Raw genomic sequence first — 25,908 nt, forward strand, 5'->3', positions numbered from 1 at the left:
TATTTCAGCCGTCTTGGCTTGATTTTTTTTTCCGGTGATCTTTGGATGTACACTGACCTTTAGCTTTATTTCTGCAGTATAGCATTGACAGGTCTGCAAGTGTTGTTGACTGTGCAATGATTTGTGCGTGCGGTTAAACATTGCGATTGTTGCAACATCGTGATAAACAATAATATACTCTCTTTTTCTTGTGCCCGCGCGCGATTGCACACATAAACACAAATAGTCAACACCCCCACCACAGAGAGACAGAGAGAGAGAGACAGAGAAATATGGCAGTCAAGGTTATGCTTCATAAAAATGATTTATTGGCTGATAGCCCGTGATTTACATGTATTTATGTTTTTGCTGCCATTACGCTCCATAAATTAATATCTCTCACCAGAGGTCGTTATGTGACACCTCACTGTAAAAATCGCCATCTATCATTACAGGAAGGAAAAAAAAACTTTTTACAGCCTGTCGGCACATGACTCGAGTTAAGAAGCATATCTACAAGGTTCTTTACTCATTACCGCAGTCACGCACTACTAAACTTTTAATCACGGTCGATGCTGAACTGTAGCTGGGGGTCATCTGTGGGAGAAAGTTGCGAAATCTCTGCAGTCCACATCTTTAACTGGATGTTGCGGATGGAAGAAAACAAGTTCCACAGCTTAGTGCCCCCCTAAAGGCCATTCTTAACCGATCATGAAAGTGCTGAGGTCTCAAACCTCTAAAGTGCCTTCAAGTCCAGTTGTCTTTGGAAACAAGTTTGGAGTTAGTTCAGCATGTTGACTAAAAGTTTCATGTCCTGAAAGTTCTTCCAAAAACCATTGGTCTCCTGTGATCTTCACACAAAAGCTTTTTCCAAACTTGCTCCAATGTTTTACGATATTTGTCCGATTTGTTAATCGGAGAAAACGCATGGACGAACATTGCGAATGTTTTTATTTAACCGTCATGTAAGTACTCTGCGGATCTTAGTCAAACGTTTGTCCATATCTCTATGACTAAGGAGACTTTCAAATACTATTAGCCAAAGCGTTTGAGTCGTAAATTTGGGGAAAAAAGTCAATAACTATGGTCCCCCGGATGGAAAGATGGTAATAAAGAGAGACTGGAGATGGAGAAGGGAAGAAGAAGACGAGTGTGCGTGGGTGCGGCCGCTTGTTTATGTCTTCTACACGTCTTTATCTCAGCAGTATATTTTATATTAGACGCTTAGGCTGAGATAAATTATATGAATGTGAGCTGGTCGATGTAAAGGGAAATGTATAAAACTCAAAAACGTACGGCTATTCAAATGTCTTATGAGCATGCGTCAAGAACTATGCTCTGCCTTGCATCTGTAAAAGTGTCAAGTCTCCGAAGTTTAACTGTTCGTCTTCACCTAAGTAACAATTTCCGGCTAATCTATGACATTAAATTGTCACATACAGTAAACAACACCAAAAAAAATGTTTTCTATCCGAACATTGCCTTCAGCGACAGCTCATGCTATGAGTAAAGAATTTTCCAAAGTCATATTCTTAAACATGAGTATTTAATGACGATTCGTGCTCAAATCGACAAACGAGAATTTCGAGGACATTAAATCACTAAGGCCAGTAATACCACTTGTAACCTCCTAACCCCAGTTGATATTACAAGCATTACCCTGTCCATAACTGCAATCGTATGTCATCTTGATGACGTCAGAGACGCGAGAGGAAGTCATCGAGACACACAGACGAAAAGGCTGATAACCAAGACGCACAGAATGTGAAAAAAAAACCAGAAAACATAAATGATGAGGGATGGGGAATAGAAATTCAGGAATGCTAACATATCAGTTCCTGTCGATCCTGTGCGCCGTTGGCAGAATTGTCAACATTTCGCCGAGGAGAAGGGGTTAAATGAAACGCTCGTGCATCCGATTGAGGCAAAATGGAAACCCAACTTAGAGAGATGGAGGAGTGGGAGAAGACACCCCACAGGAAGGCGGGGCTGGAGGGTTAGAAGCAGAGAAGCAGTCCGGACAATGCGTGAGATGATAACATTATTTTCAAAGAAAACAGACACAGGCCACCAGCTTCCTCATCGATTTATTCAGTGCGTGGATCGCTGAACACAAAATCGATGACCTCAAGGACATCGCCTCACATGAATTACAATTGAAAATAGCTTTGCATATCACAGGCTTCATGTGGGACATCTCTGGCCACAAATGTGGTCCTGTCTCCAATTGCATTGCTACAGGACATTCCACTCGTAAACCTTTCATTAAAAAATATTCCATTAAGCCCTGAAGATCATGAAAACATCGAATCTTCATCAGGCGATGGTTACAAGAGAATGGTGTTTCCTTAGCGTACAATACTTGTGAACTCAGTTTAACAATTAAAAAACCTCAAAATGAAGATAGAAATTCTAAGCCACCTTCCAGCAAGGAACGTTTAGTAAAAAAACACATTTAACATCACAGCCGCGGGATGGCCAGTATCCCAAAATAGTGATAATTGTGAATGATTTTTATATAGGCTCGTATATCTACTTTATATATACAGGTCCATACTTTTAAAACACTCGTCAGCTGAAATGCGTGCATGCACGATCACGTGCGGTGCGTGTGTGCGGTGGTGAGTGGGGTTTCGAGTTGGGTAGGTTGGTCAAGTGTGTGTGTGTAGTGGGTCAGGGGTGCGTATGAATGTGTGGGGTGCTAGCATGTGTTTTACGTGCGTGTGTGTGTGTATATATATGTGTGTGTGTGTGTGCAGGCTTTGTGAGTTTGCGTTCGTGCCAGCCGTACACGATGGCGGCTGCAACTGTACAAACAGTCTCTGACTACGGTCCACTTCTCATTTCTCTTGGCCACGTCACACAGCGGAAGGCGACAGGTGGTCACGACAGTTCCAGTCTTTACGATCACGCAGCCGTCTTGGCGGCCTTCAGGTTAAAGCCGCCGCCAGTGAAACGAGGCTGGTCCGTGCGCTGGGGCATAATGGTGGGGCCACCCACCTGAGCCAGGGCTCTCTCCTTCTCTCTGTAACACACAGGACAACATCAGACATTCAAGTGTAACACACAGGACGACATCAGACATTCAAGTGTAACACACAGGACAACATCAGACATTCAAGTGTAACACACATTAGACATTCAACTGTAACACACAACATTAGACATTCAACTGTAACACACATAATAACATCAGACATTCAACTGTAACACACATAACAACATCAGGCATTCAACTGGAACACACACCACACTAGACATTCAACTGTAACACACTCCATAGAATTCGATAACAAATTTGACATTGAGTTCTCATTCATTTCATTACTAGTTTTCAGTCACCTATGGATCATTCTAGCTCACACAATCAACAAACACATCATAGATATACAATCTACGCAGGGCGTCTACCTACTCCCTCCCCCATCACCAACAATCCCAGGAAAATACAGTTTTATAATTTATAATAATATATTAAAACGATTCTACTAAATAATGTTGAATTTGTGGCTCGAAAACTTTTTTATCTATTTTGTTTTAGAATATGAAATTTTGTATATGTCACCAAATGCTAACGTAGCAGGAATTTTGTTTTTTAACTGAACACTGCACGTGTTTGAGAGAAAGTGAGTAATCATTCACTTATAAACAAAACTTCTTCAGATTTTTAACTTTGCACTGCCAAGCGGAAACGACAGTTCTGGGAAAGCAAGCAATCTTGAAAATTTTATGGCGACAGCCCAGAATTAAACCAGTATTATTTTATTAAAACTGTGAGATGGAGAAAATATCCAAGAAAACTCTCGACTGCTCGTTTCCTAACGAATATAAAATATCTGAAGACGAAATGTAACGCATGGGGTCATTTCGTGGAAGGTAATTGGTCAGTCTCCTGAAACCAGACCCACCATCTGCTCCAATAAATATTGGGCAGCATCAACAACGGAAGTTTGTGAGCAAAAGGTTAGGCCATCAGCGGCTGCAAAACACGGGTTATCTGTCCCTGCCACCACCCCAGTGCACCGACGTGGGCGGTGTGGAGGACAAGGAGGACACGTGCATTCACAATGTTCAGTCGACAATGCATGCGATTCCAAAGCACTGTACACACAGGAGCTGTAGATAAACTTCAGGACTAGGTATTCTCTAAACTAAATGGTCCTTCTCACATGCTAAGACAAACTTTGATGCAGACCTTACATCCATCCAGCGGTTATTTCTGTCGTTCAACATCTGAAACCCTCGTGAAAACAACCTCCAAAACTCGATTCATGCTGCAGCCCTAAACCTATATCTTAATACTGTTTGCAGCCTGAAAACCTAGATCATGGTCCAATCTGCAGCCTCCAAGCCTAAATTAGGATTCAGCCTCCAAACCTACATCATGATCCCTACATTCATGCTCCTACCTTCGTTTGCCAGTAATAAGGAGAAATAACACGAAAGAGGGCTTAAAATATAGGTTTCTGACCTTTAATCATGGTCATAATTACTGTACCTTTATAAAACCAGACTGCCTAACTGCCAATATATAAAACTGTGTTCGTTTTTTGCATTTGTATTCATTAAGTACAACGAACTGAGCTCACGCGAAGTATTGACTGAAATGCGGGCTGAGTTTATGACCCTGATGTTAAAAAAAAATAATTTAGACTTTTGTTCTGCCTTATCCGTGGCTGCTAAAGTGCATCCATCTGCTTTCAACCCGCAAGCACAAAGACTGTATTGTACCACTGGTCTGTGAGCGGCCATGTTGACAGCCAGGGGTCGCCTCCATACATCACCAACGCTATGCCGCCGTCGTCCCCGCCCGATGCTGCTGGACATCCTTGTGGGATGTTGACCCCTGACCTCTAGGAGGGTCAGACGATACGGTCTGTTTCTGTGGACCTCCTGTATGTGCCCCGCATCAAATGAGACAAAGTGGGCGCCGCTTTTTTTCTGGTTCCAGTGCCTGTTCGTAATTGTACCTCCTCACCGGCTTTCAGAGCTGAATGTCTCCAGTACCCTGATGGTCAGCATCCCTCCTTAGCCCTCCACGATGTGTATACTTCAATCTGTGCAAGATGTGTTTGTTTGTTTGCTCTTTAACTCACTCAGCTCACTGCCAAGCCAGGAAATCCCAGATGTGTTGTTGATAATAATAATTTTTTAAATAATAAAAACTGTTGTTGTTGCTATTATTACATAATCCACACTTCAAGCCGTACACACATTTTTTAACACGAAAATAAAACGTGAAAGCTCACAGAACCTAAAAGTAATTATTAAAGAAATAAACTCTTGTTGATTTTAGTGATAAGATGAACCTACAAAATTAAAAACACACAGGTATTTCTCTTGGATTACTCATTCTAATAAATGAGCATGTTTGGATTCGAATGAGTTGCCTGTTGTGTCCAGTGTGTACTGATGGATAGTATTAATCAATGGTATTATTATATTTATTAACTGTATTAATACATTAACCAATTGTAGTAATGTCTAATCGACTTATTAATATATTAATCAATCTGAAGTGTTGCCTGTCTGGCTTTCTCTGACGGTGATCCTTGGGTGATTTCTACAGAGAGCAGTGGCACAGCTTGAGTACTACTTCTGTGTAACACAATAACAGCCAGCCTTGCCAGTCTTTTGATGGGAAAGTGAAAATAGTTGCTACTTGCATCTGCTGTTTTCATTCAGCATGGCTCAGCTTTGTCTTCCAAGTGACTTCGCACTAAAAGAAGCAAAGAACCTAATATTTCAGTGTCAAGGTCTACCATTGTGTTAAATGCCGACGAAGACTTGAAATGTCCAGCAGCTTGAGTTGAATGCAAATACTGCGCAAAAGTGGTCTGAAGACTGAAGAATGTGATGAGAATCGATTGGTTCTGAGCCCAAGCTTGGCCGACAAGAATAGTTCCATCCCTCAAAGGACCAATGAACATCAACGTGTTTCCTCTTGAGACGTTTTACGCCGCCCGAGGACCGTCTCACAACGCGTTGACCCCAGCCATGTAGTCCCTACCCCACAACCCAGCAGCTAAAAAAACAACTAAAGTGTTGCCGTATAAGCCTCCGAACATAAATTGAATGTAAGCCTTCAGTTTTGGAAGCAACCTTAACGGGTCAGTTTAAAGTACCCTCAACAAGTATTCAGTTCTCTCGCACGCACGCGCGCGAACACACACACTGCATGAAGGGTTAAACACTAGTGTAAGCACTAGCAAAAACAAACGAAAATTATAAATAGGTTCAAATTTTGAGAATGAAAGGTCTATGAACCAGGAAGAAAAAAAATGGCAGGCCGACAGACCAAATGTTAAAGATCTAGTGGGGTACACACCTGGTTTCTCAATGACTGGGTAAAGCTCAGAGCAAGATGCTACTTCCCCATAATAGGTCAATATCTCGCTTTTATTGGAGATATAAGCCAACAAACACTCTCATGGACAGAAAGGTATCCAAATTGTCAAAAATGCATAATTGACATATGTTCCTAGCTGTCTCATTGCCTAAGGCTTTTACGCCATAGACAAAACCATGCACTCTCTGCATACAAAACATTAAAAGGTAAAATACAAATCCACTGAGATTATGTTTAAAATAGAAAAGATACTTCATTGGATTAATGACCAAGAAAGCCCAGACACAAACATATTTCTTTCAACAGCCAGCAACTCCCTCAAACAGTTCCACTGAACAAAAGAAAATGTTGAGACCATTACAATATTTACAGTCGTTTCTCTCGGTTTTTTTCCTAAACACGAATTTGGTGTCGGTTCCATGATGCAGTTCTATATTATTAATTGCTGGGTTCAAAGGACCTAAAGCCCTTAGTTTGTGTTGAATCAGTGATTATAATACATAGTCACAAAACACAGGAATTCGTACACACGTGGGTCACGGTGTAGCATGTATTCACGTGCACACTGACTTTCACACGGATCCACGTTCCATCAAGATCCAGCACTCTGTACTCACACGTTAAAAAAATACACAGCAGACATGCGTGTATATGTAAGTGTGTGTGAGAGAGAGAGAGAGACCAAGAGAAAGAGAGAGTGTAAGCCCACTACCCACATCACATGCGCGTGTAACGACAGAAACAAACTGCAGACTGTGGCTGCACATATACCTACCTAGTTTGCTGTTCTTTTTTCTTCTGCATGAAGTATTTCTTCTTCACCTCCTGCAGCTCCCGGGCTATTCGCTCGATCTCGTACTTATATTCACTCACTTGAGACTCGTACATGTTCAGCTCCGAGGCCATAGCCTGCAGAAAGACAAGAGGACATCTTACAGACTGGTTCTCGGGCATCAACACCCTACTGACGTCACCACAGGACATCCCATAATTCCAAAGTTCTCTGTTTGTATCGGATGCTCATGAATTAGCCGATTATATACTGCCAATGACAAAGGGATGTGAAAGCTGCAAGAAAACAAATATAATAAAGTAGAACCAAAGCTTCCCACAGTCTGTAGGAAGATTTAACTGAGAGTGGCTCACCGTGTCTAGATGAGGTCATTATGAGGGACAGCAGAGCGCTACATGAGAAAATCTGGCACATTTGACAAGTTTGATTAGGAAGACCCTTTACCCAGCAGCCTGTGAAGTGCTACTCAAGACCATAAGGACAGCAACAACAAAAAAATAACAGTCAGTGAATGGCGCCCACACGAGAAGACCATCAGAAGCATTCTCTTTCATCTCTCCGCCGCACGTGTCAGATAAATAATTACCCCTTGACGAACCCACTTTTCTGTCACAGAGAGAAATCGATAGAAGCGGAATGAATCGTGCCTTGCCTCTGCCATGGCTTACCTTCATCTGCTTTGTCTTTTCCTTCAATGTCTGCTGGTAGATTTGGAGTTGTTCTGCCACTTCCGGTCCAGGCTGCCTTGCCAGGATGTGCTTCAGTTCTAGGTATAGCTTCTCTTTCTCTTGTATGAGGAGTTCCTTCTCCACAACCTCCTCCGTCTTCTGAATCAGCCGCTTCTGCAGTGTGTGGATCTTTTGTAGCATCTCATAGGTCGAGGGGTCGCTACCCTGGACACAATAACGGTCCGTTAAGTCCACTTTGACATTCGTGAAGATGCCAGCAGTTTGGTTTAAAAATGAATATTTAATATGGTTTTACTAACGTACAGCTTTTATTTAGTATGTGTCGAATAGGGCTTATCAACATATGTCTGATAAGTGTTGATTAGCGCTTTTAATTATTGTGTGGAAAGTTTAAGTTCATGACAATGGAGCTACCCATCTCTGATGTTAAATGCTTTGTAGTGTACCTGGATGTGCGCATATGTGTCTGTAGGTTTGAGTCCGTGGTGAGCGAGTGAGAGAAAGAGTGAGCCCGTGCGTGCGCTTGTATGCAAAAGAAAGAAGGACAAAGACTGGATGAAAAAAGAGTGGCTGTGCAAACTTCGACAAGAGCAGGTGACTTTTGTGTCCAGGAAACGATGATGTGAAAGCTCACACCAGGGTCATGGCCATGGATTATTTTTCGCGACAACAAAAGGAACAAATAAATCTGAATGCAAACAAAGATTTCCGTGACAGTGACAGCGAAGTCAAGTTGCCAACAATAAACAAACTTGTGCAACAGGATGTTCTGAAATTTAGACGGACAAAATGAATTAACTTTTTAATCAAACAAATAAGACCGCGTCTGACTACCCACTCTCATTTCCTAACTCATCTTAGATCATCTGAATATTCCTGAAGAAAAAAAAGCATCGAGCTGTTAGTATGAACAGAGGAAAAAGGGAGAAAAGAATACAAAGAGAGAAGGTTTGAACTAAAATTTACAAGCTAATTTAATGACATGAAATAATCAGTTTTAAATTCATCTCTACATCTTGAAGAGCTGCAGTCGTGAGGTGTTAAATTGCTTATTTCAGTGAATAACTATATGAAGCTCAAAAACATTTCACCGACTTTTTTTACATTATTGGAATAGTGATTACAATGATGTATATTTGGTCTCTCTCACTCTCTCTGCATTAGCTATCGAATACAGAACTATTCAGCAAAAAAATAAGGTTCGTAAATAACTCAGCTGACGGCCCAGAGAATCATGAAAAGTGTGTCTGTCTAATCACACGAACGAGTTGACTACATGTTCACTTTTTTTCCCCAAACGAACCCTGACTTCTGAAAAAAAGATTTTATAACAAAATTCTAGTCCCTGGGTCTGTGTGGGTCCCTCTTCTATTCACTAGACACAAATATTCAAAGCTACACCCTGATGTGATGTTGGACTACGGATGTCGGAGATACTGTCAAAGGACAAGGGGCACGTGTACGGAGGTAAGGTGGACAATTATCTTGGGGAACTAAATGCTGTTCCTAACGGACTGCATCCTAAAGGCTGTCGCACACGCTGTGCAAGCTCAAGGCTATGCTACACGGTGCTTTCCGTAAAACATTCTGAAACAGCCTCGTATTAGCCTCGCTTTCTTCGTTTGTCATCTGACATTCACTGCACTTTATTTAGCAAACATGTTTGGCAAACTGTTGTTTTGCATTTCGTGTTTAACAGCGAGATCAATTTCAGGAACTTAGGACATAAACAGTTGATAGTTTTAAACAGATTAAATGCAATTTCCTCCACAGACATGAAGTACTGCTCCAAATAGGAATGGTTCTTGTCTAGCTTGTCTAATCATAGACACTGACAGTCAGCTGTTCTAAAGTCTGTCTCTAAGACAGTAACCAAGCTGACACTGACAGTCAGCTGTTCTCAAGTCTGTCTCTAAGACAATAACCAAGAATGAGTTTTGCCAGCTTCTCTTCCGAAATACATGGTAAGAGTGAAATAGTCTGCAGTCTAACTCGTTTAAAAAGTAATAAATTTTTCTTTACATAAAAGATAAAATGCGAATACAGCATTTTAAAAGTTTGAACAAAAGAACCTGTTCATCAATCCTCTATTTCTTATCTACACCAAGTGAAAACAAATTGTGTTTTAAAATCAATTATTCGCAGCGTTGCACATTGCCAAAACTAATTATTGTTTGATTCATTATCGCAAGTTGGTTAGAAGCTGTCAATGAAGGAAGGACCATAAAAAAAAATGTGTGTCCATTTGCTGAAGCCCTAGCAGTTTGATTCATTCCTGTCACAAGTCGGTCACTTACGAAATATCGACAGAGAAAGCCATACAACAAGATGTCATTGAACTCTGAAAAAATTGTAAAACTGATATTTGAGGCAAGAAATAAAATCTGTCCATTCACTGAAGACCTAAGAAAGATATTAACTGATTTCATAATGGTAAAGTGAATACTGAAATCAATTCTTTTACTATGTACACTATATTATCTTTGCTCTATGAAAGGCCTCAGAGTACCTCTCGATTTTGATACCATGTAGAAAATCAAAGAATTTGCTCAGCAAATGTTGCTATTTGATTTAATAAATTAATAATTCTCTAAATTTTACAAATGCCTTTTTGAAATTAAAAAATACTTGGTTTTTTTCGAGTTTAGTGATACTTCTCGGCTATTATTTTATGGTTATATATCTGTCCTATAGTGCTGCAGTTGTGTTCTGAAACATACCTCTGTTAACTATTATTTGAAATTAATTTTACTTTGGTGATTATGGTTGCAAAGTTTTGAATGTTATCATTAATATTTTCCAAGCAAGTGTGTGCGGTTAAAAAGGCCCATAATAATATTTTGTACATTGCTTTCTCCTGATCATAGTCCCAAACATAACGAATACAAATGAGCCATCACTGGAGATGGACCCTTTGGGCGATGTCCTTTCGCCCAACAAGCTGCCAGTGCTCAAAGTGCAGATGAAAGGGGAAACACTGCCGGCCACCACCAGGCGTCTCTCTTTCCGTCTCTCTCTGTCTCTCTCTCTCTCGCACAGAGAGAGAGAGAGAGCAACCCCTGAAATAATGTCATCAAAATTTTGCCTGCATAGTTCACTGGTTTAGCTTGGAGCCATGGATTGTTGCGGCCCTATGCTCCTCGAGGAGTAACAAGGAATAAACAAACAAAAAAACAAGGATAACACCTCTTAAAGGGCAAAGTGAGCATTCAGGATTCTCCAGACTCCAGAGCAAAATACACAAGCCAAACATAGTCTGTGAGCATCCCGTAGTCGAAAGGAGCGCCCAGGCAAAGCCAGGATCAGGGTGTGGATTTGCATAGCGCTCATGCAGAAAACATATATATGTATATCTCAGCACTGTCTAAATTTATATAACAGTCTCTTGCAAGAAGTAACTTCATAGCGTTTAGAAATGAAAGTAGTCCTATGAAGACTTACCTCCAGTTTCCGCCAGCGGTGGATGTTCATAGGGTTTTCTAGCTCCTCCTCCAGCGCCTTGCAGCGCGTGCGCTCCCTCAGAAGCTCCCGTTGGATGTGGTAGACCTCCCTCCTGCGTACACACATCAATGGCTTGAGTTAATGCTTTACTGTCGCAATATTACTTGTTTATTTTGTCAATAGCCATGACAAACACCATGAAATATACTTGGTAGCTGCCACTATCACAACGTTTCTTGCGGTAGATGTCACAATAGATGTCAACTGACAAAGATATAGACATGTCACTGGGTTTGGCTCTCTGTACATTATGCATATTATCCTCTAACAATGCCACAGAATTTATATTATTGCTGGGTTACATACCTACTAAGCATTTTAGTTGTAGACGTTAACTGCACAAAAATGTAAAATCATGTACTGTGGACATTAAATGTAGAGCAGTGTTTACAGATAAGCAGTTTATGCGACTATTTTTACGGCTGGAATGTTTATGTTTATTTTACTTTGATGTTTATTCGAAAGCATGCAGTCAAAGATGTTTACTTGTATCTCCACTTCCTAGATATTCATCATACCTGAGGTCGTCGACATTGGCCACGCTCTTCTGCAGGATGTTCTTTTCCCGCCGGAGTTTTCTGATCTCCAGTTTGAGGACCCGGATGTCCTCCAGGCGTTGGTTATACTGGACCTCGCCTTTGTTGAGCACCGACTGCTGGATCTTGATCTTCTCGTACAACAAGGCCAACTCGTCGTTGCGCCGCACCAGCTGTGTGCCTAGGATGTCCCGCTCGCTGATGACCTGCAGATGTCAGGGTCACTATCATTTCTAGATATGTGTGTATATGTGTGTGTGCTCACTAGAATATGCGTGACACGTTATTTGGTCCAGATGTGACATGACCCAGGTGTGACAATTTGTAATGTTAGTGCCCTTATGACGAATAAAGTTGTACTGTATCGTGTTACCTGGTCCAGGTGTAACAAGTTACCTGGTCCAGAATGTGACAAGTTGCCTGGTCCAGAATTTAACAAGTTACCTGGTGTAGAATGTGACAAGTTACCTGGTCTAGCTCCTTCTTCTGTCGCATGCGCTCAGCGTCAGCCTCGGCGATGATCTTGAGCAGCTTGCGCTCCTCGGCCTCCTGTGCATCGATGTAGGCCTTGCTCTCCGCCGCCTGCTGCTTCATCTTCTGTAGCTCCGCCTGCGAAAATGTTTTAAAAAATCAAACACCCTGGATAAGGCAAGCAATTGTCATCTCAGATGTAAATTGTCGACACGTGACACTCCCGTCTTCCGCAAAGTATTCAGAAATGTTACATCTCCATACACACCTCGGTAACAAAATATTTGAAAACATAGAACCCCTCTTTGTCATCCCTATCACAAATACAAGTAAAGAGTTTAGACAGGGGGCCCTCTATACCACCAAATAGATACTGGAAACACGGGCCACAATCCTAGTAGTAAAGTTTGAGACAAGTGGTCTCTCATCTGCGACACCAAAGTGGGCTCCACTGGTCATCCAACATTACTAAACAATACTATACACCCATATACACAATCCTTTACACCTAACATCTACTCCTGAATCTGTTCAGTGTCATATGATGAAAGCATCAAGTATATTAATCTCGCTACAAAGGAACAGACTTTCACTTTGAGAGAAAAAAATTGTTTTTGACTAGGAAGCTGCTTTAACGAAAAAAAAACTATCCCAAAATGGAAACAGCTAGTTTAGAAATGTCACCTTCAGCGTTTCCTTTTCTTTGTCCACGCGCTGGTGTTCCAGGACTTCCTTGAGGAGTGCAGACTCTTTGGCCTGTATCTCCTCCTTCAGCTGGTCGATCTGATGAGTCATAATCTTCAGCTTGCGTTTGTTTTCTGTGATCTCGTCCTGGAATTAAACACCAAAGAAAATAAATATGGCCATCCGCACGGGAACGCGAACAAGCATGCGAACACACACGAAGATAAAACGTTGTAAGCTATAAAACGAACTATGTTATAAGAAAAGGTCCATAAAGTGTTAAATTTCTTAACAAATAAAATAAATTCTTAAGAAATGTTTGGACAGGGTAAGGTATAAGCTTTGTCGAGGGTGCAGAAGAATAAGTCCAGCTAGTTAGACCAGCTATGTTTTAGAATTCCCTTTGGCAGGCAGAACACATCGTAATGCTCAACTCTACATCTGCTAATTGCTGCCTCATTATCCTCATCTCCACGCGTGATCTTCGGAAGCCGTTGGACATTCTTCTGCTTCACGTGACTGTCGCAAAAGCTGTCGGGATTGAGACTAGAGTCACGCCTCTTATGTTATCCTCGTGTAAAAACAATAATCAACGCTTAGTTCTCAACTTTCTTGAGACAACTTGTGAAACAGTTTATAATCATCCTTGATGTTGTTAAAATTCCTGACTTTGGAGGAAAGATTCTTGTTGTGAGGTGAAATGTTACCTGGCTCTCGATAAGGTTCTTGCTGTACAGGTTGCGATCAGACCGGACAGCTTCGTACAGGTTCTGCTGCTGCTTCAGCTTCGTCTCTGCCTCCGCGATCTTCTTCTTGAAGTCAAAGATCTGCATCTCTCGAACCTTTGACATCCTCCATGTGCTGGAGAACCTGCAAAGCAAGAAAACAAATCCAAGAAATAATTTAAAGTTAATAATAGTAGTACAAACTAAAAGGATTCTATATAAGGCTGCTTCGAAAAAAATATGTATTTCGTTGTCAGCCTTTACCATAATTTAATTCCAAAAATAAAAAATAAAAAATAATTAAATTACAAGAGACTAGCACAATGTCAGGCACTTCAATTTATGTCTTTGCAAAAAAGTTTATGTGTTATCTACATGCATATCATGAGCTGTGTAGTTAGGTGCATTTTTTTATTCATTGGGTAAAACTAAGTGCAAGAAAGTATTTCCTCTTTCCGCTCTAGATACACGCTCCTATAAATATCATCATCCACAGGACAAAACAAGGATGCCAGGACTGTACAAGGATACAGTTATAATGGGAAGACCTCAGCCAATAGGAGAGCTTGGTCCATTAATTATGTGTGTTTGTGTACAAACGTGACGTCACGATTTGGACATCATTTTGTGAAAGGGAATGTTTTCCTATATTTTCTCCCCACTAGTCCTTTAAAGGGAAAGGCCAAAAGCAGGCTATAAAAAAGGCCTACATCGTTTTTGGTGTAGCTGTGCTTTGATATGATCCGAAACTGTAACAACATTTGGTGTACTAAAGAAGTTGATGTGCTCTATGGATGACCGCTGTCAGCACATCAAAAACTAAATCACAGTATCAACATGTCGCAAGAACAGTTGTAAAGTACCCAGCATTCCACCATCGCCAGAGCTGCTCAGCAGGGTTTGCTTACACTCAAGCTCCGAGTATACTTGGTGTTCTTTAATGAGAAAATCTCACAGTCAGCGACGCCGGTCTGTGAAGCAGAAGTGTCGAGTGACAATTGGCTCGAAGGCTCGGGCCAGAGGGCAGAGCAGACACAGGCGATAAAACCCCGGAAACATTGGGTTGAGGCAGAGGACTGGACCCTTGGCTTGGGCGGACAAGACAGTAGTAGCCTGGACAATTAATGCTCTAACCACACACCTGATTAATTTATTACACTCGAGTCTGGCAGTTGTGGAAGCTCCGAAAAGACCAGTCTTAAGGAAGCAAAATAAAGATGTAAAAACAACCGCTAGAAATCAAAACAAATATGAAAACCAACTACTAGAAATCAAAATTAATTTCAAAGCTCTCTTATTATTTGTTTGCTCATCCTCTGTACAGATTAACATCCTTGAACCAGGTCGTTTCGTGCACTGACTAGTGTGGGCGAGACATTGCTGTCATTTCTAGGCCGATCACAGATTAAAATATAAAACCTGAGCTGCTCGAAGGCATTGAAATAAAAGTCACTACTGTTGTCAAGGTTTTTTTCCTGACAACATTGCTCTTGTAGCCAAGACGACAGGTCCTTCTATAAATGTTCAGCTTATGTTTAGTAACGTACAATGTTTACAATCCAAAACAGACCAGTTGGCTCCCTTACTTGAAAGTAAACAGTTATATAGTTTATATAGAGTTCTATATTTTATTACTATCTTTATCTACAGCTTGAGCAATTGTCATAATTTTATATGCTCTCAACCAATACTTATTATTACTATTTTCCTTATCCCCAGCTTGAGAATTATTCTATACTCATCGATATTTATTCTCTATTCTTCAGTTTGAGAAAGATCATATATACTCTCAGCCAATTGTTTTCCCCGACATATTCTGCTTACTACCCACCCTGCACCTTAACCATGTTTTCCTAATCCCTGCCATTTGTTACATCAAGCACTTGCATCCCGGAAATTCTCTACAAGACATCAATGACATGGTCCCCTAGCTGTTCTGTGAGAGACATTAATAACAGCAAAAACAGCTGTGACATTAATTTATTCTGGACAATACACTATCACCATGTCCCTGCACTCAGTAAGTAGGAGATATTAATGATGCATGTTCTACCAGTCAGTAGGAGACATTAACGATGAATGTTCCAGAAGCCAGTACCTTCTGTGTGAGGTCGCTAGCCTCGTTGATGTAGCGGTCTCGCTCCTTCTCTAGCTGGTAGATGATCTTGCGCTGCTTCTGAGCCTCCTCCTTGTAGTTCTGGATCTCCTGCTCCAGGTTCTTCTTGCTCTGCTCGTGCAGCTTTACCAAGTGCAGCTGTTTCTGGGTGGCGCCCGCCGCCTTCAACAGATTCTGTGCACAGGCAGAGATAAAGTGAAAACTATTACCACATTTTTTTAATAATCATCATCACATCAATTAACTAGCTTGATAAAATAATAAAAAGGAGATGGTATGGATAGGTTAAAGTGGTTTATAGTAAACCGAGGTCCATCACTGGTTATTGGTCTGTGCCTTTGTTCCTGACATGTTCTATGATGTCCTAACAACATCGATGAAACATGTCCTTTTCGTCTATCTCTGATGCTAGTGCAACATTCCTACTTGCAAGCCTCTATGAGCAGTGTTACGAAATGATCATTCCTTTGTTCAAGTTTGTTGAAATGTTCAACGCACTGTGTCCCGATGTAATAGTCAAATAACAAAAACCCTGCAAAGACTATAAGGAACAAACTGAATGCAAACATAGATAACTTTAAAAAAAAAACATTTGACACGGCGCACTGAAGCTACATCTCACCCAGCTTCTACTGTCAAGGAAAAAAAATATTGAATAGCATTTCTAGGCAATTGCTATCATAGAGGAGCACAAAGCCCCTGGGAAAACCATCAGGGGGAGATACGTTCAAGATAAACACACTGGGCAATTACCGAGAATGTTGATCAAGGGTACATATGAACAGAGCATGGAGTACGGAATGGTGATTAAACACCCACAGGTCTCACTAAACTTTCCTTCGACATTAAACACGGTCTGCCAGTTTTCAGGTTCAGTCTTCCATTTACTTGATGCCGCGATCCTTCATAAACAACTACAGCATCTCAGCCTTATTTACACGATCTTGCATGTAAACAAAGGAAGGGATTTAGACAAAGCTAAAGGACACCAGGACGAGGGTCATAGTGGGGACAGTGTCTGTGTTAACTACTGAATGGCTGGAACTTAAAGCTTTATCGCCCGTCACGCTCGGTTGGGTGCCAGCAACTCTGATTATAACTGGTAATTAGACCGGTTAATTTGCCAAACACGATCAAGAACTGTTGTCCGCTTTGGTTGATCGCCAGAGCTCGTTAAGGCAAGGAATCAAACGAAGCCAGAACTTAGCAGCTCTTCCCCGAATTGTGTCCGAGTCAATGGCATGCAGTGGACTAGTCAAGATCGTTTTTTTAATGACGATGATGACATTAGTGATGATGACTACGACGTTCATTTGTTCTGTGCTGGTGGTCAAGCCACGAAGAGAGTTTTCTGTGATTCATAGCTGCTCCCAACGGCAATGTAAACAAGTATATGAGCGCGAAATGTGAAAGGAACCTTTTAGGGTGGCTGATAAATGAATTTTTCAATCGCAGGCCCGGCCAAGCCTTGGACGAACTTTTAAGCAAACCAGCCCCCAGCCTCCTACATGTGGCGCAAATTCTAAAAAAAAATAATAAAAATTGACAAACCTTGTTGAGAATATCCCTTTCTCGCACCAGGTCTTCAATGCCTTTTTTGTCGGTTTCAGCTTGTTTCTTGGCGGCCTCCAATTCTATCAAGAAAAAGCAAATAAAAAAGAGCAGGCCTTTTAGTTTAAATTCTGATCACATTCGCTTCTTTATCAGTTGATGTGAATGTTCTACTGTGAGAATGTGAGAGCTGATACATGACAATATTGTACACATTAACAGGTATCTTTGTAGTGCCAGTGACTTCAGACAATGAACAGACCATTCGGCAGGTATTGTTTTATGTCTGAAAACAAAAGATATTACCGCTCATTCACACACGCCTAGAACTTTTATTTTTTGAAAATCTGTTAACAACACACTCAGGTTCCGTTAACCCTTTTTACTTTTATTTCTCTCATAGCGCTCGCACGACCAGCTGCTCGCACGCTGACTGACCAACAGATAAAATCGTTGCAAAGTGAATTACTTTGATTTTCTTATGACAGAAGATCTTGTTATGTCTGTAGAAGTTTAAAGAAAAAGAAGAAACGGGGTAAACGACGGATGAAGATCTCGAAACCACCACCTGGCTGCTGATGATGATGGCGGCTAAAAGCCTCAACCACTGGGTTTGCTGAGTGTACTACCGCCTTCTCCATTTTGATAAATACGTATAGAGCAAGTTCCACCCGCATTCAAGATTTCAAGATCCAACTACCAGTGTGTGGAACAAAGACAACTAAGTGTTAACAAGGTGAGGTCAACTAACGCTTGAATGACCTCTCTGCTGACCAGCGTGTCCACTGACCTCACTGCTGACCAGCGTGTCAATAAACGCTTGAATGACCTCGCTGCTGACCAGCGTGTCCACTGACCTCGCTCCAGACCGGTGATCTGAGCTCGAAGCGTCTCGCGCTGCCGCTCCGTGTCCGCCTTCTGGTCCTCCACCTGGCGGAGCTTGCGCTGGATGGTCTCCCGCATCTTGCCCAACCGCTGCGTCTCTGACCGCAGGCCGTTCACCTCGTCTTCCTTTTGCTGCAACGACACATCACATCTAGTAACTCGAGTACCCGCTACACTCACCTGGCACGTCACCAAGCTCAAGTACCCAAACCGTCTTGCAAGTCACTAAAGCTTGCGTCTTGTACGTCACAAACCCTCACCTGTTCAATCATCTTGCACGTCACATAACCTGACTTTTGAGAATCATTATTGACGAAACTGCTCTGACAAGCCACAATTAACTTGGTAGAAATAATTTCATCCTCCACTTCCAATGTCCACACACTTCGTCACCACACACACAGACGAGACAGAGACATGTGTAGATGTGTGGACTGCGCTGATCACTCAGATGTAAAGGTCACGACCTGCATACCTTGAGCTCGGCTGTACGCGACTGGTTCTCCTGTGCCATCTGGTCGGCGGCAACCAACTGCCCCTCGAAGTCCGTCTGTAGCTTGGTGTACCGCGCGTTCAGCACGTCTGCATCCTTGATGGCTCTCTCGTTCAGTACCTGACAACCGTGACGTCACAGTTACCCAATGTGCAGTGCGCGCCTTCACAGGTGGTAAGACATTCTTTTATAGTAAACACCCAGCCTAAGCAAGATCTCGTACTCAGATAATTTCTCAACAGTGCTTTCTGAACATTGAGGTCAACCATGACCTAATATTACATCAACTAATGAGGTTACAGTCTCCTGTGGGTGAGTTCTGCTACCCATAATAGTACTCACCCTCTGCTCTTTGAGCTGCTGCTCCAGCTTGGTGATCTCCAGCTTGTATTTCTCTATCTGGGTCTGCATCGTTCTGTTTTCTGATGTCTTGGCATCCAGGTCGGCCTTGGACTGCTTGAGTTCGCGCTCCAGCTTGTCCTTCTTCCTGCTCTCCCGCTGGGCTTCATTGCTGCGCACTTGGATGTCCTGAGTCAGCTGCAGCCATAGCAACAGACCCAGCGTTTTCAACTTTTGGATCACATCGCCACCATCATGAAATCCTGTTTTCTAAGCTATGGTGAGCACATGCAGTACTGTGATGGACTGCGCCCTGTAAAGCTCTTATTTCATACTATTCATTCTAAACGGAGAATACCGATCTTCGAAAGTATGTACTTAACAAATCTGTGATAAGTGGCAATTTAAAAACTCAACTTTATCTAAACATTTGATGAAAATATATATGCAGACAACAGTAATGATTTGTTTTTGTCATGACCTGCAACACAGGTAATGAATCTGTAAAGCTACCCAACAATGCTGCACAGTAAATATATGTTTATTCTACAAAACACAATTTAGACTTTCTTTGTAAAAAAGAAGTTGTTTTAGAAGAAAATTACAAGTATGCTTTTAGTGCAGTGAAGATTGTGCTATAGTGACCTGAAGAACAAATAATTCACAGAGCACACGAAAGTTTTATATGATGTGAGTCAACAAAGACAAAGAGATGATTTTGTGATATTCATAAATATGCATCTTTGTTAAAATTTCTTGTCAAATGTCACACTTGCTATATTAATTATAATCTAGCATTCTAGTGCCACAACTCAATTTTCTACAGGTGACATATAAAATGGCATTCATTTCTGAATTCCCATGCATCTCTCTCTTGTCTGAAGATGTGACATAGTGACTTGGGACAAGATGTGAGCAGGTGACTTGGAACAAGATGTGACACACTCTGATGGGGCAAGATTTGCAGCTACATAACTAAAAATTAAAAAGAACAAGCAGAAAGTCTGCTTCAGTTTATATTTTGAAACTAAAAAAATGGAACTTGTGTTAAAAGACTATGGTCTTAACATCATGTGTCCAAGAGGCAAAACATGCAAAATCACTGACACGCGTAGACAGCATAAAAACCACCAGCATATTACCCTTCCACTGGAAGACTTTGTTTCAAAAACAGAAAAATATATATTGTACAACTTTCAATGTAGCCTGAGGAAGAGTCTTTTTTTGCACGAGTTCTTTTCCTCTTTCATTTTTTCTACTTTTCTCTCTCTGTTTCATCTTTCTCTACTTCCTTTGTGCCCTCTCTCTCTTGATGCAAGATAATTATGCATAGAGTACATTTCTTTTTCATTTCATAAACTTGTTTACTGAGTTTAATATATGGTAAGTTATACTGCTTATACTACAATACTATATTCAAAATGGAATGGCATGGCTGCCCTTGAACTGGAAGATCATAACTTCAATTGAAATGGTCAAAGGCCTAGCAATAAAGAATTCGAGTCAGAGGCCTCTCTCTCTCCACCCCAACTCTGTGTACATGTTTGTGTGTGTGTGTGCATGTTTGGGCATGTGTCTGTGTTTCCGTATGAATGCATGTATGTGAGGGGGGAGATGTTGAGGAAGGGAGTGTGAGTAAGACAGAAAGACAGAGAGAACTGATCTGTTTATTTGATGGGTCAGCGAAAGAAGGGTGAAATATAGTTTCATCGTCATCAATAAAAATCATAAGCATGAGATGGGTATATACATTCACATCATTTCTACCACTCAGCCAATAGTCCACACACACCCACCCACTGTGCATGAGTTGACCATCAGGTCTGATCTAACTCATCACAACATGTGAAATCCAAACTATGACCATGGACTCTAAAATGGTCTACAAAAGACAGGCACATTATATTAAATAAAAAAATTGCATATTCTCAATCAAACCATTCTTCATTCACCCTCTCTTTCTTCCATATACAACACACACACACACACGCGCACACACACACCAGTATTAGGCCATCAGCCCCAGTCGAAAGAGAGAGTGTTTTCCTCTAGCGGATACCATCTATTTTCCAAACTAACATAATAACAACCAGAAACTCCTAAGGTCTCATTTTGGAGGGGTTTTTTTTCTGAGCTTTCCAATACTGTATAAAATAATTAAACAATTACGGAGTGGCCCATTTCAGTTTTTCTCTGCCTTGTTAACAAAAGGTTTTCACCTACTGATGCCTGACTTTCACTGATATGCTGTGGTCCCTGGCTTCTTTCTAGGGCTTCCTTATCCAGCCCAATCCTATATTCAGTCTTTCACAAACTCAACGTAGATCTTCTATAGGCTTCGGGTCTTGCTCTAAAACCAAATCTGGATTTTCTAATGAACTTACCATCACAAAGAAGCTTATGGCCATCAAAATACTTATGGCTGCACTCACCCAAGCTCATATTCATATTTTCTCATATATGAACAAATACACACTTGCACACAGACAAGTTTCACAATAGATGCTGGCATTTAAAACAAGAAAATACAAACTATTACTGTTGCTCCAGAAAGGTGCTGACTGTCATGAAACTGTTTGATATATGTATGAATACATATAGATGGAAAAAATGTGAAAATTCAAAAAAATGTTAGAAAGGCAGAGCAGAAGAAACACAGGAAAGAAGGAGAGACTAAGAGAAAGGGAAGAGCATGACAGTGTACATCTCAGTTTTTTAATATCGACAAATGTGCCTTGAGAAAGTTGCTTAAACCCAACAGTCATATGCAAAAAGATCAAATTTATTTAAAACCTACAGCTGTGTCTTGAGAAAATTGTTTAAGCCTAACAGCCATGTGCAGAAAGATAAAATTTATTTTAAACCCACAGCTAGGAGAACAGAGAAGGAAAGTTAAAATAAAAGTTGTTTTAGACAGATTGATGTTGTTTTAAAAAAATACTGTGTATGGAGAGATGGAAAAGTATTTAAAACTTATAACTCTGTTCTGCAACGGTATCTAACACCTACAGCTGTGTATAGAGAGTGAGGACCATCCTTACCTCTTGGATTTTTTCCTCGGCATCAGCTCTGTCTTGCTCCAGCTTGTTCTGGAGGTTGCTGGCATCGTTCATCTGCTCACGCAGGCGACTGATCTCTTGCAGCAGATCATCTCGCTCCTTTGTCAGGTCCTCCTTGATCTTCAGCAGCTCATTGACGCTAATGATGAAAAAAAAATGTGATGTTATTAACAGTATTGATGTAACTGATGTGATTCGACCCTGCTGTAGTCATACATGACAGGTAAAAGACAAGACATTTTGGTGGGTTTTTACACACCTACTATTGTTACATTGACTGCTCTCAAGATTTCCATCCAATCCATATGTTTGAAGATGTTCCGTGCTTTTAGAATAAAAAATCCTGATACTTTTCTCACCAAGACACTAGCGTACAGACTCACCTTTCTACCTTTCTTCTTGAGACAGATTTAGCATTGTGATAAGAAAGATTTAGTTAAGACAGCTAGTGCTTTCTTATTAGCTCTTCATCGTCTGTATAGACACCTATGCTTATTAGCTTGTGTCTACTCACCTGTGTTCTTGGCCCATGGTGAGGCCTGCACCCTGCTCCACTAACTTGCTGAGATTTGAGATTTCCTGCTTCAATGACTGGATGGTCTCCCTAGCACGGGTCTCCTTCTCATGAGCTGCATCCACCATTTTCCAAGCTTTTTCAATTTCCTTTGAATACAGATATGATGTGTTATAATTTTACTCTTACATGCTCTCACAGTTGATGCCAAGTATTAGAATAAGTCAGTAGACAGGCAATATGGACATGACAGGGATCGATGATAATGTATGGGGAAATGGGGGCAGAGTTTAAGGGTTTGTTCATAATAATTAGCACAGACAAAAACATTCAAATTCAGTGTTCCACAAAGTTCTCTTTGACACCATAACAGGGTACATTACAGGTGTCTGAGAATATCAGAGTGTAAATGTTTTTTATTATCTCCCATGATATAAATCTGCAACCCATGCTGTTAAACTAACCCTGCTAAAACCTGTGTTACAAAAAGAAAGATGGTAAGAAATGATAAAGGGAAGAAGAAAATAAAGCTTTAAATAACAATTTAAAACAATGAATGAACAATTAATCTACAGAAATTTTAAAAAAATCAGACAAATTAATCAACCAATAAATGAAAATTGAGTCACTAATGCATAAAGGCAAGCTCTGCAATATAATTCATGCACAAAAAAAGATAAAGAACACTACTGAGAAATGGAGATATTCACATGTCGTTATCAAAGGATGGTTCAAGTGCATTTTCTTAATCTCTTTGTAATTAAGTTAGCAAGTCACTCAACAAAATATGTGTGCGCATGCATACACTATGTGAAAGAGAGAAAGAGAATATGTGTGAATATATCTGTATACGTTTGTGCAGGTCCACAAGTATTTATATGCCAATATGTGCTCAAATGTTTGTGTGTGAATTTAGAAAGTATGCGTATATGCCCACATGTGAATAAGTATATTTATGCGGAAAAGAGAAAGTACAATGCACATAAATCTCACGCTTATATTAGACTCATATGTCTCAGACTATGATCAATTGAAGCTATGTAAGAGAATATTTTCTCGACGCAATGGTATTAATAGATAATCATTCATAAACATCCCAAGCATCATCTTTGAAACATTTTGAACTATTTTATTGCCCTAGGGGCATTTTTAGTCATAACCTCATATAATAATCATACAATTACAATAATCATACAATATCATACTCATCACACAATAACAATCTCACAACAGATTATGACAACACGGCAAAATATATAGATGAATACACAATACTAAAGCATTATATATAGGGATTACTTAAACAGTGATAATGAGTTTGAATAAATTTCCTTAAGTTAACAAGTATACTTATGGATTGACTATTCATCAGGTGGTGAAATTTATATTCATTTGGAGGATGCACAACATGTACTGAAAGCCATTTTAATACCTTCTTCAAAGATGCAATAGTTGCCTGGTCTTCCTGTGACAGTTTGAGAGCTGTGGCAACTTTTGCTGAGTTGGCAACTATTTCTGCATTTAGCTCCCGACATTTCTGCATCAAACGCTTCTCACTGTCATGGGATTTTTTCAAAGCTTTGTGCAGCTTTTCATACTCTACTCGAAACTTCTCTAAGCTCCTGTCCCCCATCAGTTCTGCCAATGTCTAGAAACAACAAAACCACAAATGTAGAAAGGAAATATAATTATGACATCACATATCACTGGAAAAAATTATATTCATATGATACTTTTATAATACTTTACATATTAGACAAATTACAATTACCCTGATTGTAGGCCAATTGTTTATTTGCCAGAAAATGCATAACTTTCAAAGCAATGATGTGACAGCTGACAATAATCTTTATTTTTATTACTGTCACAAATAAAATTATTATGCTATTTAACATACACCTTCAAATTCAGAAAATCATATTGTATAATGTGAGCCTTTACTCAAAATTTATTAAGCCCAATCCTTTCTATGCTGGGGAAAAAAATATACAATAATTTTGTATATGTTGTCAAATTATGCAGTTTGAAGAACATCTAATGGCAAGATAATCCTAATAGAAAAATGATTTTGTAAATTGGAAAGTCATTTTACTTCTTGAAAGTCTTTCTCTAGTGCCTCAAAGGCACTATCATCGAATGTCCCTTTCTCCTTCTTCTCCTGAAAAAAATAAAAACAGTGAATGATGATGATGAAGAGGAGAAATTTTAAGATGATAACGAGGAGGAGAATGCACTATACCTATAAAGATGTATGCTATTTACGTTCTTTTGGAATTCGAAAAAATAGGTGTCCAAAATGTATCTCCCCAAATAAAAGTACCTTAATTTTGTGATTGAAGTATACTAACCTACAATTAATTACATTTGCATAGCTCATGGATGAACTATAAAATTATCAGTATTAAAAACGCTAATACGGTTCAAAATGAGGGGAAAATTATCTCATGCATTCTAATGAAGCAAATCCTAAGTATAATTGTATGTTGATATTTAACGAGTGTAATTTTTGTTCAATTCACCAAAGCATCGGGTACAGGTACGTTCTATTTTGGAGAGCTGGTCGAGGTTTTTCTTGTCTTTTTTTCATGCCATAATGTGATAATACGTAACATCAAAATTGTTTCCATCTACTGACGTGGTATCCTTTACTTATTTTAATCACTACACTTTAAAAACACATTTTAATTGATGGCGTACACTATAGCTGAGACTCTCAGTGAAATGGGAAAATAAACCGACAAGTACGATCAGGAGGCAAGAAAAATTGAGAACACTATAAATACCTCCGTCATTTTCGCTGGTTCTGTTTGTCTCCAAGTTTAGGGATAAGATTGAAGGCTAGTAGTCCTAGCCCCTGTTTCGCTGCCTCTCCGTGTGTATTTGTCGTCCATAGAAACCACGACTTCCGCTTACCCAGGCGCAAGGCACAGAGTTGTCTCCCGTTATAGAAACTACACTTAAGTGGTGCTTTTGGTTATCTACTTGTGGGAACCCGATCAATAATCTATCAAATAAAATTAATATTTAGTTGTATTTGCCATTAATAGTTCACTATACTTTAATGATTTGCAATAAAATATTTATGCTTCGCTAGACAGAATTCTTTAAAATAAAAATTCAGAGAAAGATAACCAGTACTACACTCTTCTAGCTCATTTTTGTTGTACCCTCCCTTGTTTTCTATTTCTATGGGGCGCCAGGTAGGACAATGGACTCGCTTGTTA

General features: G+C 40.2%; 1 protein-coding gene across 1 annotated transcript; it reads right to left on the reverse strand.

The window, feature by feature from the left end:
- Positions 1 to 2,049: 2,049 nt before the first annotated feature.
- On the reverse strand, positions 2,050 to 25,602 carry LOC112564917 (cilia- and flagella-associated protein 58-like). Its single transcript, XM_025240054.1, is given in 19 exon segments — positions 2,050 to 3,004; positions 7,104 to 7,237; positions 7,790 to 8,014; positions 11,252 to 11,363; positions 11,830 to 12,053; positions 12,316 to 12,456; positions 13,003 to 13,149; positions 13,710 to 13,847; positions 13,849 to 13,872; positions 15,826 to 16,017; positions 17,395 to 17,477; positions 18,252 to 18,411; positions 18,755 to 18,892; positions 19,115 to 19,309; positions 22,153 to 22,309; positions 22,685 to 22,833; positions 24,117 to 24,332; positions 24,777 to 24,842; positions 25,468 to 25,602. Coding segments are annotated over 19 exon segments (2,628 nt in total). The 5' UTR covers positions 25,477 to 25,602; the 3' UTR covers positions 2,050 to 2,886.
- Positions 25,603 to 25,908: the final 306 nt, after the last annotated feature.

The sequence above is a fragment of the Pomacea canaliculata genome, linkage group LG5 (genome assembly GCF_003073045.1).
Source record: "Pomacea canaliculata isolate SZHN2017 linkage group LG5, ASM307304v1, whole genome shotgun sequence".
NCBI lineage: Eukaryota > Metazoa > Mollusca > Gastropoda > Architaenioglossa > Ampullariidae > Pomacea > Pomacea canaliculata.